The following is a 16,682-nucleotide window of genomic DNA, read 5'->3' as shown; positions in this document are numbered from 1 at the left end:
TACACATACACGCACATATATGACACAGAGAAACATCACAATCTAGTTCAAATGTTCACACCTTAACTGTTGAAGATCAGTCTAGTTTGGTTTAATGACTGCCAGCATCTGTAATTATCTCTTCCTTGGCTGGCATTAATAAATACGTCTGACAAGATTAGCTCCTGTGTTTAACAGGAAGAGTGAGATGTTATGACCTCCAAAGAAGTGGGCCATGTTTTCGCTTAGATGTTCTGTTACGTTGTGCAGTTGCTTTTGGCACTTGTCTGATTCTTTCGGAGAAATACGGGCAACTACCCATGAGGAAGTGCTATTTTGCTGTTGTTATCTGTGGGGCTCCTGTTGGCATGCACTATTCTGCAAATAGCCATACGTGAGACCTCGTTTGTGCAATTGGACCTGGTGGGACAAAAAGTCTTGCTGTTACCCTACTATATTCCCTGCCAGAGCTGCTCCACCTAAATCTTGGTATGTTTGTGGAGCTCCTCAAACTGATGATATGGAGAGGATATCAACTCACCTTCCCTGGAGGAGAAATCTGTTGTGTCGTGTCCACTGCAACCCTAGACTGGGATCAGCCTGTTCAAGGCCCAATGCACATAAAAGGTCATACTCTTAAGATCTGCTTTCCAGCTTGGGGCAGGAGCAGTGTGGTTTGAAAATTTGGGGAAGATGTCCACTGAGCTTGGCACCTTGACATCGACAGATCCCACTCTATGGCGTTTCACAGTGGTGATCCTTCTCTTCGTAGATCAGTTAGCCCAAGGTCTCTAATGGATCCATGGGTTTTCAGAGGGCACTTGAGCAGTTTCCAAAGGATTAGATGTCCCCAAGGTCCTTTTTTCAAAAGGGAACTGGACTTTCTTTGTTTTTCCTTGAAGATGTTTCACTTCTCATTCAAGAAGCTTCTTCAGTTCTGAAGAAGAAGAAGAAGAAGAAGAAGAAGAAGAAGAAGAAGAAGAAGAAGAAGAAGAAGAAGAAGAAGAAGAAGAAGAAGAAGAAGAAGAAGAAGAAGAAGAAGAAGAAGTTGTTGTTGTTGTTGTTGAATTGAAGAAGCTTCTTGGATGAGAAGCAAAATGTCTTCAAGGAAAAACAAAGCACCTCTGGAACAACCATGACCTGGATGATTCAGAATGTCCATAGACAAAGGATCAGATGGGTAATTCAGTTGAAATCTTGATATATAACGCTCTCTCCATCATAAGCATCAAACATGTATCAGAATGATTTATCTTTTCTTTTTCTTTTTAGTGGAAGACTAAATATTCCAAACTTCTTCTCAAGAACTCCGAGAAGATCCCTCAAGACATCCACAAAGAAGTCCAGACAGCCTTTTCCACTTTACGAAAGCATGTTTGTTTCTTCCAAGACCTTGTAAGGATCAAAGGGAAGGATTTTGTTACCCCCGTGTCTCGTGTATTAATTGGGAACCCGGGGTGCACTTACAAATATTTAAACACAAGGTTATTTACAGTCCCGTGGCCTACAGAAGGCTATGACATCAACTATTCAAATCCTGAAATATCTCTGGCTTGTAAAGCCTTCCTCCGGCTGAATGACTACTTGCAGACAGAATCTTTGCTGAGTTTGCAAGAGCGGGATTTGGCCGAGACACCCGGAATGCAGAATTCACCCCTCGGGGACGGGAATCAAGATTATGCTCCTAACATTACCGAGATGGAAGCTGTTTTGCGAGATCAAAACCCTTCTCCGGTCCCGAAGAGTGACTCCACCGTCCTGGAAGAGAGAACATCTTACAACCTGACGTTATTAAATTATATGGATCCCCAGGAAATGCCGTCCTTGAAACCAGAGCCCTATTTTGGCATGGGGAGAATGGCTGTGAGTTGGCACCACGACGAAAACCTAATGGAAAGGTCAACAGTGGCAGTCTACAGTTACAGCGTGGACGGTGGGTTGAGCCGTTGAGTGGCAAGCTAGGTTAACAAAGTAAATCTTGTTTGAAGGTGGAGGGGGGGGGAACTTTCTGTAAGCAAAAGCCATTTTGGCCTTCAGCTTCGGGTGACCAGGAAGACCTTGCTTCAAAAAAACCACAACCCCCCCAAAAAAAACCTTGTGGGATCCCGAGAAGAAAAATGGGCAGGCACAGGGCAAAAACGTAACTCGATCTCATTAAGGATTTATTGTAGGAACACCAACTTAAGTACAGCTAATATGTACTAATGCGGTGGTTCTCAACCTGTGGTCCGTGAACCCCTGGAGGGGCCCACGATGTCACAGGGGGGTCCATGAAGGCTTGACAAAACGTTACGGTTTAAATCTTGAGTTAGGTCTTGGGGGTCCATGGCCACAAAAGGTATTTAAAGGGTGGGGTCCATGGTGAAGCAAAGGTTGAGCACTGTACTAATGTATTAATTTATATAATATTACGTACAGGTAGACTTCGACTTACCGCAGTTTATTTAGTGGCTATTCAAAGCGACAACGGCACTGAAGAAAGTGACTTATGACCGTTTTTCACAGTTACGACCATTGCAGCCTCCCCAGGGTCACCTGATCAAAATTTAGACGCTGGGCAACTGGCATGTACTTAAGACGGTTGCAGCGTCCCGGGGTCATGTGATTCCCTTTTATGACCTTCTGACAAGCAGATTTAATGGGGCAAGCTAACTAATCAAGGAGAGATGGAAACTAATCAAGGAGAGAAGCAACCTAGAACTAAGGAGAAACTTCCTGACAGTTAGAACAATTAACCAGTGGAACAACCTGCCTCCAGAAGTTGTGGGTACTCCAACACTGGAGGTTTTAAAGAAGAGACTGGACAGCCCTTTGTCTGAAATGGTACAGGGTTTCCTGTCTGAGCAGGGGGTTGGACTAGATGACCTCCAAGGTCCCTTCCAACTTTACTACTACTACTACTACTACTACTACTACTACTACTACTACTATTATTATTATTATTATTATTATTATTATTATTATTATTATTCCAGATTCACTTAACGACTGTGTTACTAACTTAACAGCTGCAGTGATTTGCTTAACAGCTGTGATGAGAAAGGTCATAAAATGGGGCAAAACTCCTTTAAGAACTGTCTCACTTGGCAAAGGAGATTTGGGGCACAATTGTGGCTGTACATCTAGGACTACATGCACATTATACATATTTTATGTACCTTATGGTACATATAAAAATGAGAAAACTTGGTGGCCGCTCTTCACGGGCTGCAGAGTGTCCTTAACTGCCCTGGGGCAGTTCTGCTTAACAACATTTTCCAGACTCATCACTTTGGCTGGTAGGTATGCCTAGAGTTAATTCCTTTTGGGAGCTTAGTTTTTTTCAAAAAACGCCTGCAGCTTTGCTATATATTTGCAAAACATTTGGTTTTTTTCCTGGGGCAAGTAGTTTGTTCCTCCCTCTGTATCTTTCTGGATATTTGGAGGAGGTAGGAGAGATGGAAGAATAAAAAAGAAAAAGAAGGGGGGGGGTCAAACGGACCAAGCGAGGCGATTTTGCTATCGTAGGGCTTATCTCGAGCACTTTAAGTGGGCTGAAAAGTTACTATAATTAAACTGCTGATCGGGAGCCAAGGAAATCGAACCCTGACAATCTCCGTGCCACATTTTCTCACAGATCCGTATTTCCAAGGCATCTACTCTGTGTTTCTGTGTGTGTATTTGAGCCAACGTGACACCTCCTTCCATTGGACCTGATTTGTTAGCGACGGACTTATTTCAATCATCTCTCTTTTCTTTGCACAGAGTAAGCAAGCCACAGTATGCTGTGGCTCGGGAAGACATTCACCTTTGTTCGTGAATTCACGTTGTGCGAATTCTTGTCCCAATGTGCGAAACTGTTATGGTCCTGTTAGATGCCATAGCTTGGAAAATGGGGGTCTTCTACGTGGAGGATAAGGGGACAGGAGTTTCAGTGTGAGGTAGTGTATTCGTGGGTAGTTGCCCTGAGTCACCTTTACCTCTTTAGTAGATATGAACAGAAGATGACAACTTGTTAGCAACGTGATGAGCTAAGGCAGGGGTAGGCAACCTTGGCTCTTTTATGACTCGTGGACTTCAACTCCCAGAATTCCTGAGACAGCCATGCTGAGGGGAAAGGGGGAGGTTTCCAAGGTGAGCCATGCTGGCTCAGGAATTCTGGGAGTTGAAGTCCACAAGTCATAAAAGAGCCAAGGTTGCCTACCCCCGGGCTAAGGAAACCATACGTGATGGGACCTATATCACGATAGAACGTGCTGTGAACAACTTTAGATTAGATTAAGGCTGTTGAAGCTCTGTTGTATCAGATGCTGATGAACTACAACTCCCAGAATCCCTTGCATGCTGTCTGAAGCTTTTGGGCATTGTAGATTGGGGAAGGAAGACTTGGGCCAAATCATCTGCCAACATCTCACGTTCCTTAGCTCCTTTGTAGCTTGTGGCTGATGTTGTGTTGTGTATTCCTATCCGATTTATTTCCTATTCTCATCCTGCTCCATAATGGTAAGGAATTAAGAGAGAACATTTCTCATGAATTACCTGCCCTTCCAGAAGTCTAATATATGGTGTACCTCATCCCAAGATCAACACCAATGGAAGAAAAGTGGAAGGAGAGGGGACCAGGAACGTGGACCGAATCAAATAGTAGAAAACAGCAGGGATCATATCAAGTTAGGCATTTAAACCAGAGCACTTGAACAAATACAGGTATAACCTATGACCACAAACTTCAGTGTGGATATAAACTCTGCCATTTAAAAGATAGATCTGTAATTGGAGATGCCGTTTGGCTGACAGATTTCTCTGCTGGTTCCCCTTGAAATGGGTAACTTTGGTTAAATTGGGTGGATTTTTTAAGGTGCCAAGTGCTTCCGGAGAGGCCCTGTGAATCCTTCAGTGTGCACAGACATTCTGCTCAATCAATCAATCAATCAATCAATCAATCAATCAATCAATATAGAGCTGGAAGAGACCTTGGAGGTCATCTAGTCCAACCCCCTGCTCAGGCAGGAAACCCTATACCATTTCAGACAAATGGTTGTCCAGTCTCTTCTTAAAGACTTCCAGTGTTGGAGCAGTCACAGCTTCTGGAGGCAGGTTGTTCCACTGGCTAATTGTTCTGTCAAGAAATTTCTTCTTAGTTCTAGATTGCTTTTCTCCTGAATTAGTTTCCATCCATTGCTTCTTGTCCTGCCTTCAGGCGCTTTGGAGAATAGCTTGACTCCCTCTTCTTTGCGGCAGCCCCTGAGATACTGGAATACTGCTATCATGTCCCCCCTCGTCCTTCTCTTCATTAGACTAGACATACCCAATTCCAGCAACTGTTCCTTTTAGCCTCCAGTCCTCTGATCATCTTTGTTGCTCTTCTCTGTACTCTTTCTAGTGTCTCAACATCTTCTTTACATCATGGTGACCCTAACCCTTCAGTGTGCACAGACTTTCTGCTCAATCAGTCAATCAATCAATCAATCAATCAATCAATCAATCAATCAATCAATCAATCAATCAGTATAGAGGTGGAAGAGACCTTGGAGGTCTTCTAGTCCAACCCCCTGCTCAAGCAGGAAACCCTATACCATTTCAGATAAGTAGCTGTCCAGTCTTTTCTTAAAAACCTTATTTGCATGCTTTTGAGCTGCTAGGCGAAGACAGGAGCTCATACTGTCGCATGATGCTCGGCTCTCGAACCTGGGCTGTTGACTTCCCAGCTGTCAAGCCCAGCTTCTTGACCATTGAACCACCATGCCACCCTTGGGTGCCCCGGTCTCTCCTCCATAAATGGGGAAAGTTCTCCTCTTCAGGATGTAGCTGTGATGCTCCAAAACAGACAGTGTGATATATTGTGGAGCAGTGCCCTCCGAAAACATGTCGGGGGGGGGGGGGGGAAACCCAGAAACTTTTCTCTATGCAACTCCATCATGAGTTGACTGTAGGAAGAAGTCTACCTTTGAATCTGTAAATAGAGCACATAGTTTCAAGTTTGCTCATTGGGAATGCAACTGCGATGCGCCTTTAAACATTTTTGCCGTGTGCTAAATCAATCAATAAAACTGCGGGAGAAGCTTCAACTTCAGTGCAGCTATAAACGCTGCCATTTACGAGATAAATCTGTAAATGGAGATGCCGTTTGGCTGAAAGAGTTCTCCTCCGCCGGTTCCCCTTGAAAAAGGTAACTTTGGTTAAATTGGCTGGATTTTTTTTTAAAGGTGCCGAGTGCTTCTGGAGGGGCCCTGTGAACCCTTCAGTGTGCGCGGAGATTTTGTGGGAATGCCAGAATCTCAGCCTCTCCTAGCACCTTGCTGATTATGTGCTCGGTGTACGGTTATACGATAGTATTAAACTTGACAAAAGTGTCTTTGTCTCCCAATTTACTCGGCAGAGTTTGATCAATAGCTGCCTTGTGCTCCTCGGCTGTGCTGAATGTGGCGTTAAACCCCCCCCTCCCCTTTATTTCATAAATCCAAGGAAACTTTTTCAAAGTGCTAATAAGTTGATTAAACGGCAGTGATTAACAGTATTTAACAGAATGTCATAAGTACCTTAGAGGCAGAAAGTCCTTTTTCTGCTTCCAGCAGCCAAGGTTGAATAATTACAAGATGCATTCATTCTCTCTCTCTCTCTCTCTCTCTCTCTCTCTCTCTCTCTCTCTCTCTCTCTCTCTCTCTCTCTCTCTCTCTCCCTCTCCCTCTCCCTCTCCCTCCCTCTCTCTCTCTCCCCCCTCTCTCCCCTCCCTCTCTTTCTCTTTCTCTCTCTCTCCCTCTCTGTGTGTGTGTATGTGTCTTCTTCTTCTTCTTCTTCTTCTTCTTCTTCTTCTTCTTCTTCTTCTTCTTCTTCTTCTTCTTCTTCTTCTTCTTCTTCTTCTTCTTCTTCTCTCTCTCTCTCTCTCTCTCTCTCTCTCTCTCTCTCTCTCTCTCTCTCACACACACACACACACACACACACACACACAACACAACACACAACACACACACACACATCTCTGGCTTGTGATCTTTTTCAGAAAGCTTTAGTTACAATTAGGTAATTCTGGCCTAATGAAAACAAAGCCCTTTGATTTGGTTCCAGTCTGTGGCACAGGACGTTAACCGATCGTGTGTTTGATTTGGGTTAATGCATGATGGATGGCTTGACCCATTTTTGGTTTATAAGCATGCTAAGTTTTAAATGTAATATGGGAACCCAGGCTGGGTGTGTCCCGAATCCTTAATTAGAGTGATGATGTACTTTTCAGATGTTGGACATCAATAATAAGGAACTTCTCTACGCTTACTTTGGACACTTCTAACATAATAAGCTAGGTCCACAGTGGTTCTCAACCTTTTTAATGCCGCGACCCCAACCGGTTGTAAGTTGAGGACTAAACCAGTCATAAGTCGAGGACTAAACTGGTCGTAAGTCGAGGACTTTCCCTGCCCGGGAGCGCCGCGCATGCGTGGTTCCGGCCCCTGCGCCGGCCGAGGCGTAGCTGGCAAGCGACAGAGACGGAGCAGGCCGACCACCAGCTGGCCCAGCCCAAGGGAGGTAAGGCACCCGCTGGAAAAGGGGAAAAAATGGCAGACAAAAAAAATGGTGGACAGCCTTGCTTGGCGACCCCCGTGAAATGGTCGATCGACCCCAAATGGGGTCCCGACCCACAGGTTGAGAACCACTGAGCTAGGAGGAGAGTCGTGTCATATAAATTTAACAAATAAATACAAATTAAGTAAATGTTAGTCTGCTGATAGAAGGGAATATCTGTAGCTCAGGGTTGAAATGAGGGGTCCTTGATGCTCTCTGAGCTTGGTGCTTTTCTTGCAGACGTTTCATTACCCAACTAGGAAACATCAGCAGTGCTAGAAGGGAGGGGGGGTTGCATAGAAGAAGAGGAGGAGAAAGAAGAGGAAGAGGAGGAGGAATCCGTGGTGCTCTCTGAGCTTAGTTTTCTTGGAGATGTTTCATTACCCAACTAGGTAAAATCATCAGTGCTAGATGATGATGATGATGTAGCACTGATGATGTTACCTAGTTGGGTAATGAAACGTCTGCAAGAAAACAATCAAACTTGGAGAGCCCCAAGGACCCCACAAAGCTAAGTCTATTGCCACAATATTTAAACTACATTTCCTGGAACCCCAGAATTCCACTGTAAACAATTTTTTAGTCTTTATGCTATTGGATTCTTAAAACATTTTTTGAATCAGCCATGATTCTCTGGCTGTTCCAAGCACATCCTAATATTTTCCCCCTCCAGCTGCTTTCAAGTTCCTATTTCATTTTACAATTAAACTTGTTGATGTTGATCTATGCGGTCCCTGAAAACTTGACTGTTAGTACTCAAAAGGCTGTCTCTTATTTCATGTATTCTAATGACAGGTGGATTTCACTGGTCTACTTAAGCTAATAGCTTCTGTGGTTATAAATCTCAGGGACCAAAAGCTGTGGATTTAATATCAACCCATCAGCCGGGTCTTGACAATCTAAGCCTGTTACTCTCAAATATAGCATTCCCGTGTCGTGCTGTAAGAGAGAAAGATGCTATTTTGGGCTAAGTAAACTTCAGTGTGTTCTTTTATATTAGGTGTGCTGAATTCTCGCTGACTCGGAACCTAAACCCCCAAATTTTGGTCTTGAAACAATGTATGCTTCATCACTGCAGGTTTTTAAGAAGAGACTGGACAGCCACTTGTCTGAAATGGTACAGGGGGGCTGGACTAGAAGACCTCCAAGGTCCCTTCCAGCTCTATTCTGATTCAAAATGAAATGCAGTCTCTGGTTGATCCCTTGTCAGCATTCAATCTTCAGGCTAAATACGTGGAGGTCATTTTACAGCAGGCGCCATATCACGTCTGTAGAATAACTCTGTAATGTAATCTTGTTGCTCTATTTATATTAGAACTATCTATAATAATCACTGTATAATACGGCTTTTATTATTACTCCTACCAATTTATTATTGACATACAATCCTAGGGCATCATCCGATGCAATAAAAATACAGAATGCTTGTTGTACAAATTGCATCTGGCAACAAAACTAAGGCCAAAATGAGTCACACACACCTAAGGTTATAGGGCCAAGCTATATCACCCATCGCTCTTGATTTGTGTAAAAGTTAACAATCTGGGATAGTTAGCAGAAGATTAATTCTTCTCCTCCCACACACCTTCAAAACCACGAGTTTACACAACAGCGCTACCTAATGCCTATGTATATTTAACCATGTTGTATGGCTGTAATACATGGGAAAATCCCATTGGAGGAAAATTCCACTTAGGGTTAGGGTTAGGTCACCATGAACTCGGAGAGCAAAATGGACATCGCCAACAAATTCGGAGTGCTTGGGTATGGTTGGGAGGGCACTGACTTTTCTAGGCTGCCCTATCTATGTTTCTTGGTAAAATACATGGGAAAATCCCATTGGAGGAAAATTCCACTTAGGGTTAGGGTTAGGTCACCATGAATTCATAGTACAAAATGGACATCGCCAACAAATTCGGAGTTCTTGGGTATGGTTAGGAGGGCACTGACTTTTCTAGGTTGCCCCATCTATGTTTCCTGGTAAAATTCTATTCTACTCTACTCTACTCTACTCTACTCTACTCTACTCTACTCTACTCTACTCTACTCTTTACTCTTTTTAAAACTCCAGTGATTGAGCACTCACAACTTCCAAAGTTAAATGAGCCTACTGATAGTTCTCACTGTCAAGAAATTTCTCCTTAGTTCTAGGCTGTTTCTCTCCTTACTTAGTTTCCACCCATTGCTTCTTGTCTTCTGGGGCTTTGAGAAATAGGTTGACCCCCCCCTTCTTTGTGGTTCTCTCCCTTCTCTTGCTTTGTATGTACACTGATAGCTTCTGCACTGGAGACAAATTCCTTATGAGTCTAATCACACTTGGCCAAATAAAGCATTCTAGTTCCACCCATAGCTGATGTTGCTCCTGAGAATATCATGGGGACAATCAAGGATCAGAATGTTTTGGCTTGAAACAGGAAGCCATGTTTGGCCATTTTTTCATGAATCAGAGCTAGCAGTATGTAGTTTTTCTGTTTGCAACGGTGTAGTCTCCTCCCCAGGAAGCTGGATTGTGCCTTTTAGATGTAAAGGATCCTTCTGCATAGATGCCTCCTTAACTGGTGTTGTTTTTGGCTACTTGCCTCCGAAGGCTTAGTGGAGTGCGTAAATCTTGAACAGTAATAAACAACTGGATCTGTTAGTTGACAAGTTAATGTTTAACAGGCTAACAAACCTGTGATTTAGTGCGGTTTTTGACTGATTGGGAAAGGCCTTTCATAACGTGGGCTTTTTGTCTATGTGTGTGCATTTTGCACCAGGAACATTAATAATAAAATAATATTTTCGAAAAGAATCTTGACTAGGTCGAGCTGCTTTAGGTAAATTTGCACCTTGGCTGGATTTCGGTGAGAACTTCTGACAGCTTCTTGGTCACTAATGATTTTATAAACTGGTTGAAATGTTCCTGTCGATTGATAATTGACTAGTAATCCCCCTCTATTTGCTGCTTAATAGATGCAAGGTCAGTTAACAGCAATTTAAAAAGGCTGCAAGGAATTGTTTTCTGGGATTTAAATATATATATATATATATCTCCAAGCAGTGAGGAAAATGTTAAAAGGTGTCAGCTCTGGAACGAATCTGGAAAGATCACTGTAAGTAGGATTGGCTTCACCACAGAGGCACCCAGAATAACCAGCAAAGGTGCCAATTGCCAAGAAATTTTGCATTTCAGTTTTGGCAGCTGCCAAAAAAGCCAACATAGTGCTAGGCTGCATTAATAGAGGGATAGAATCAAGATCATGTGAAGTGTTAATACCACTTTACAACGCCTTAGTAAGGCCACACTTGGAATACTGCATCCAGTTTAGATTATAATAATAATATTTTATTTTGCGGTCACAGACCAAAATGCAAATGCAACAAAAGAAAACACAAGAAAAATATAATCACAAACAATTAAACACCAGAAGCCTTGGCTAAAGGAAATTACAACATTCTCCTCTAATAGTTACAGCTCTTAAAAGAAATTTAGAAACCTGAGTAGTAATATAGGAGGAGCCATCCCCTAAACAATATAAGACCAAATTACTAACATTAGAACCAGAGGGATCAATTCCAAGGAGAGACAATAATTTAATTCTACCTGTGTTATACATAGGGCAGTATGATAAGACATGCTCCACAGTTTCAACTTTAGCCCTATCACAAGGGCATAGTCGCTCACTATATCTGCATCCAGTTTTGGTCACCATGATGTAAAAAAGATGTTGAGACTCTAGAAAGAGTACAGAGAAGAGCAACAAAGATGATTAGGGGACTGGAGGCTAAAACATACAAGGAACGGTTGCTGGAATTGGGTATGTCTAGTCTAATGAAGAGAAGGACGAGGGGGGACATGATAGCAGTCTTCCAACATCTAAGGGGCTGCCACAAAGAAGAGGGAGTCAAGCTATTCTCCAAAGCCCCTGAAGGCAGGACAAGAAGCAACGGGTGGAAACTAATCAAGGAGAGAAGCAACCTAGAACTAAGGAGAAACTTCCTGACAGTGAGAACAATTAACCAGTGGAACAACCTGCCTCCAGAAGCGGTGAATGCTCCAACACTGGAAGTCTTTAAGAAGAGACTGGACAGCCATTTGTCTGAAATGGTATAGGGTTTCCTGCCTGAGCAGGGGGTTGGACTAGATGACCTCCAAGGTCCCTTCCAACTTTATTATTATTGTTGTTATTGTTGTTATTGACATCTAAGAAAATGACCCACACCAACCAAATTTTGTTGAAATTTCTTTCTTTATTTAAACTATTAGGATAGGATAGAATAGGATAGGCACCCCTTTTATTACCAAGTCTGGGCATCTCCCATTCAACATGGGAGATATTCACAAAAATCTCGCAGGAAATGTTGGCGATTTTTGTCCCAAAGGTTCTTTTTCGAACAGCAACTGGATCTTCATTGTTTTTCTTTGAAGAATCTCCATAGACAGTTGGCAACTTTTATTTTATTTTACAAGGGGCTAGGCTGACTTCTTAGAAAGGGATCTGGTGAGTGTCATATTAACTGAGTCATGATGCTTTATGTATGGATACAGATGTGGGAAGGGTGCATGAATCCTGAACATTAATCAGAAACAATCTGGGTATATACAACAGTCATTTTCATCCATTCCTCATTCCTTAGGATTTTCCATGTTCCGTTCCTTTCGTCTTTGCTCATTCTTCTTTCCAAAATTTTAGAGACTAAGCTTCATTGGGCAAAAGAGTCAACAATTAATCAAAAAGATGTCCAGTTCGATTATTTTTTCCTCCTATACATGAATTCTTCTTTGCACATCTTTTTCTATCTAACTCCTCTTATTCATTTGCAAGAGTTGATTGTAAGATGGGCGGCTCCACAAATGTTTTAAATAAATACATACATACATTTGAATTCACTTATATGATGTCTATGCACCTGTTGTGTAAACTAAAAGATGTGAAGTTGTGTAGGCAATTGGAAGAAAATAAAAGTATAACAGAGTTGGATGGGATCTTGGAAGTCCCAACCCCCTGTTCAGGCAGGAAACCCTTATACCATTTCAGACAAATGGTTGTCCAATCTCTTCTTAAAAACTTCCAGAGATGATGATGATGATGATGATGATGATAATAATAATATTAATAATAATAATAATAATAATTAATAATAATAATAATAATAATAATAATAATAATAATAATAATAATAATAATAATAATAATAATAATAATAATAATAATAAAGTTGGAAGGGACCTTGGAGGTCATCGAGTCCAACCCCCTGCTCAGGCAGGAAACCCTACACCATTTCAGACAATTGTCTGTCCAGTCTCTTCTTAAAAACTTCCAGTGTTGGAGCATTCACCGCTTCTGAAGGCAAGTCATTCCATTGATCAATTGTTGTCACCGTTAGGAAATTTCTCCTTAGTTCTAGGTTGCTTCTCTCCTTGGTTAGTTTCCATCCATTGCTTCTTGTCCTGCCTTCAGGTGCTTTGGAGAATAGGTTGACTCCCTCTTCTTTGTGGCAGCCTCTCAAATATTGGAAGACTGCTGTCATGTCATCCCTAGTCCTTCTCTTCATTAAACTGGACATACCCCCAATTCCTGCAACCGTTCTTCAGATGCATCCAGTTTCCTAGAAGGATGAATCTTTTGCTAACAGAGGCCATTAACCAGTAGAATTCAACCACTGAATTGGACGCCAAGTGACAACATCAGTCAAAATATCATTATGCAATAAAAGTCTCTTTAACCAACCAGTAGCCTTATTTTTGCTGTATGTGTGTAATACACAGACCATTCCGAATACCCGCGCTCTCTAAATCTCTTCAGAAAGAAAAAAAGGCTTACTTAGGCAAANTTTCATTACCCAACTAGGTAAAATCATCAGTGCTAGATGATGATGATGATGTAGCACTGATGATGTTACCTAGTTGGGTAATGAAACGTCTGCAAGAAAACAATCAAACTTGGAGAGCCCCAAGGACCCCACAAAGCTAAGTCTATTGCCACAATATTTAAACTACATTTCCTGGAACCCCAGAATTCCACTGTAAACATTTTTTTTAGTCTTTATGCTATTGGATTCTTAAAACATTTTATGAATCAGCCATGATTCTCTGGCTGTTCCAAGCACATCCTAATATTTTTTCCCCTCCAGCTGCTTTCAAGTTCCTGTTTCATTTTACAATTAAACTTGTTGATGTTGATCTATGCAGTCCCTGAAAACTTGACTGTTAGTACTCAAAAGGCTGTCTCTTATTTCATGTATTCTAATGACAGGTGGATTTCACTGGTCTACTTAAGCTAATAGCTTCTGTGGTTATAAATCTCAGGGACCAAAAGCTGTGGATTTAATATCAACCCATCAGCCGGGTCTTGACAATCTAAGCCTGTTACGCTCAAATATAGCATTCCCGTGTCGTGCTGTAAGAGAGAAAGATGCTATTTTGGGCTAAGTAAACTTCAGTGTGTTCTTTTATATTAGGTGTGCTGAATTCTCACTGACTCGGAACCTAAACCCCCAAATTTTGGTCTTGAAACAATGTATGCTTCATCACTGCAGGTTTTTAAGAAGAGACTGGACAGCCACTTGTCTGAAATGGTACAGGGGGGCTGGACTAGAAGACCTCCAAGGTCCCTTCCAGCTCTATTCTGATTCAAAATGAAATGCAGTCTCTGGTTGATCCCTTGTCAGCATTCAATCTTCAGGCTAAATACGTGGAGGTCATTTTACAGCAGGCGCCATATCACGTCTGTAGAATAACTCTGTAATGTAATCTTGCAGCTCTATTTATATTAGAACTATCTATAATAATCACTGTATAATACGGCTTTTATTATTACTCCTACCAATTTATTATTGACATACAATCCTAGGGCATCATCCGATGCAATAAAAATACAGAATGCTTGTTGTACAAATTGCATCTGGCAACAAAACTAAGGACAAAATGAGTCACACACACCTAAGGTTATAGGGCCAAGCTATATCACCCATCGCTCTTGATTTGTGTAAAAGTTAACAATCTGGGATAGTTAGCAGAAGATTAATTCTTCTCCTCCCACACACCTTCAAAACCACGAGTTTACACAACAGCGCTACCTAATGCCTATGTATATTTAACCATGTTGAATGGCTGTAATACATGGGAAAATCCCATTGGAGGAAAATTCCACTTAGGGTTAGGGTTAGGTCACCAGGAACTTGAAGATCAAAATGGACATCGCCAACAAATTCGGAGTGCTTTGGTATGGTTGGGAGGGCACTGACTTTTCTAGGCTGCCCTATCTATGTTTCTTGGTAAAATACATGGGAAAATCCCATTGGAGGAAAATTCCACTTAGGGTTAGGGTTAGGTCACCATGAATTCATAGTACAAAATGGACATCGCCAACAAATTCGGAGTTCTTGGGTATGGTTAGGAGGGCACTGACTTTTCTAGGTTGCCCTATCTATGTTTCCTGGTAAAATTCTATTCTACTCTACTCTACTCTACTCTGCTCTACTCTACTCTACTCTACTCTACTCTACTCTACTCTACTCTACTCTACTCTACTCTACTCTACTCTTTACTCTTTTTAAAACTCCAGTGATTGAGCACTCACAACTTCCAAAGTTAAATGAGCCTACTGATAGTTCTCACTGTCAGGAAATTTCTCCTTAGTTCTAGGCTGCTTCTCTCCTTACTTAGTTTCCACCCATTGCTTCTTGTCTTCTGGGGCTTTGAGAAATAGGTTGAACCCCCCCCCCCCTTTGTGCTTCTCTCGCGTCTTTTGCTTTGTATGTACACTGATAGCTTCTGCACTGGAGACAAATTCCTTGTGTGTCTAATCACACTTGGCCAAATAAAGCATTCTAGTTCCACCCATAGCTGATGTTGCTCCTGAGAATATCATGGGGACAATCAAGGATCAGAATGTTTTGGCTTGAAACAGGAAGCCATGTTTGGCCATTTTTTCATGAATCAGAGCTAGCAGTATGTAGTTTTTCTGTTTGCAACGGTGTAGTCTCCTTCCCAGGAAGCTGGGTTGTGCCTTTTAAATGTAAAGGATCCTTCTGCATAGATGCCTCCTTAACCGGTGTTGTTTTTGGCTACTTGCCTCCAAAGGCTTAGTGAAGTGCGTAAATCTTGAACAGTAATAAACAACTGGATCTGTTAGTTGACAAGTTAATGTTTAACAGGCTAACAAACCTGTGATTGAGTGCGGTTTTTGACTGATTGGGAAAGGCCTTTCATAACGTGGGCTTTTTGTCTATGTGTGTGCATTTTGCACCAGGAACATTAATAATAAAATAATATTTTCGAAAAGAATCTTGACTACGTCGAGCTGCTTTAGGTAAATTTGCACCTTGGCTGGATTTCGGTGAGAACTTCTGACAGCTTCTTGGTCACTAATGATTTTATAAACTGGTTGAAATGTTCCTGTCGATTGATAATTGACTAGTAATCCCTCTCTATTTGCTGCTTAATAGATGCAAGGTCAGTTAACAGCAATTTTAAAAGGCTGCAAGGAATTGTTTTCTGGGATTTAAATATATATATATATCTCCAAGCAGCGAGAAAAATGTTAAAAGGTGTCAGCTCTGGAACGAATCTGGAAAGATCACTGTAAGTAGGATTGACTTCACCACAGAGGCACCCAGAATAACCAGCAAAGGTGCCAATTGCCAAGAAAATTTGCATTTCAGTTTTGGCAGCTGCCAAAAAAGCCAACATAGTGCTAGGCTGCATTAACAGAGGGATAGAATCAAGATCATGTGAAGTGTTAATACCACTTTACAACACCTTAGTAAGGCCACACTTGGAATACTGCATCCAGTTTTGGTCACCACGATGTAAAAAGGATGTTGAGACTCTAGAAAGAGTACAGAGAAGAGCAACAAAGATGATCAGGGGACTGGAGGCTAAAACATATGAAGAACGGTTGCTGGAATTAGGTATGTCTAATTTAATGAAGAGAAGGACGAGGGGGGACACGATAGCAGTGTTCCAGTATCTCAGGGGCTGCCACAAAGAAGAGGGAGTCAAGCTATTCTCCAAAGCGCCTGAAGGCAGGACAAGAAGCAATGGATGGAAACTAATCAAGGAGAGAAGCAACCTAGAACTAAGGAGAAACTTCCTGACAGTGAGAACAATTAACCAGTGGAACAACCTGCCTCCAGAAGCGGTGAATGCTCCAACACTGGAAGTTTTTAAGAAGAGACTGGAC

General features: G+C 41.9%; 1 protein-coding gene across 1 annotated transcript in view; it reads left to right on the top strand.

The window, feature by feature from the left end:
* Positions 1-1,114: 1,114 nt before the first annotated feature.
* The window catches only part of FTO (FTO alpha-ketoglutarate dependent dioxygenase), a gene marked incomplete at its 3' end in the record, with an annotated part of 40,408 nt that continues 24,840 nt past the window's right edge, over positions 1,115-16,682 (top strand). The window contains exons 1-2 of the mRNA XM_015818744.1: positions 1,115-1,159; positions 1,252-1,912. Coding sequence (XP_015674230.1) covers positions 1,115-1,159; positions 1,252-1,912 — 706 coding nt within the window. The remainder of the gene's footprint in view (positions 1,160-1,251; positions 1,913-16,682) is intronic.

This window comes from Protobothrops mucrosquamatus, unplaced genomic scaffold (genome assembly GCF_001527695.2).
Source record: "Protobothrops mucrosquamatus isolate PMUCROS unplaced genomic scaffold, P.Mucros_1.0 scaffold783, whole genome shotgun sequence".
Lineage (NCBI taxonomy): Eukaryota > Metazoa > Chordata > Lepidosauria > Squamata > Viperidae > Protobothrops > Protobothrops mucrosquamatus.
This window is presented reverse-complemented; position numbering and strand designations above follow the sequence as displayed.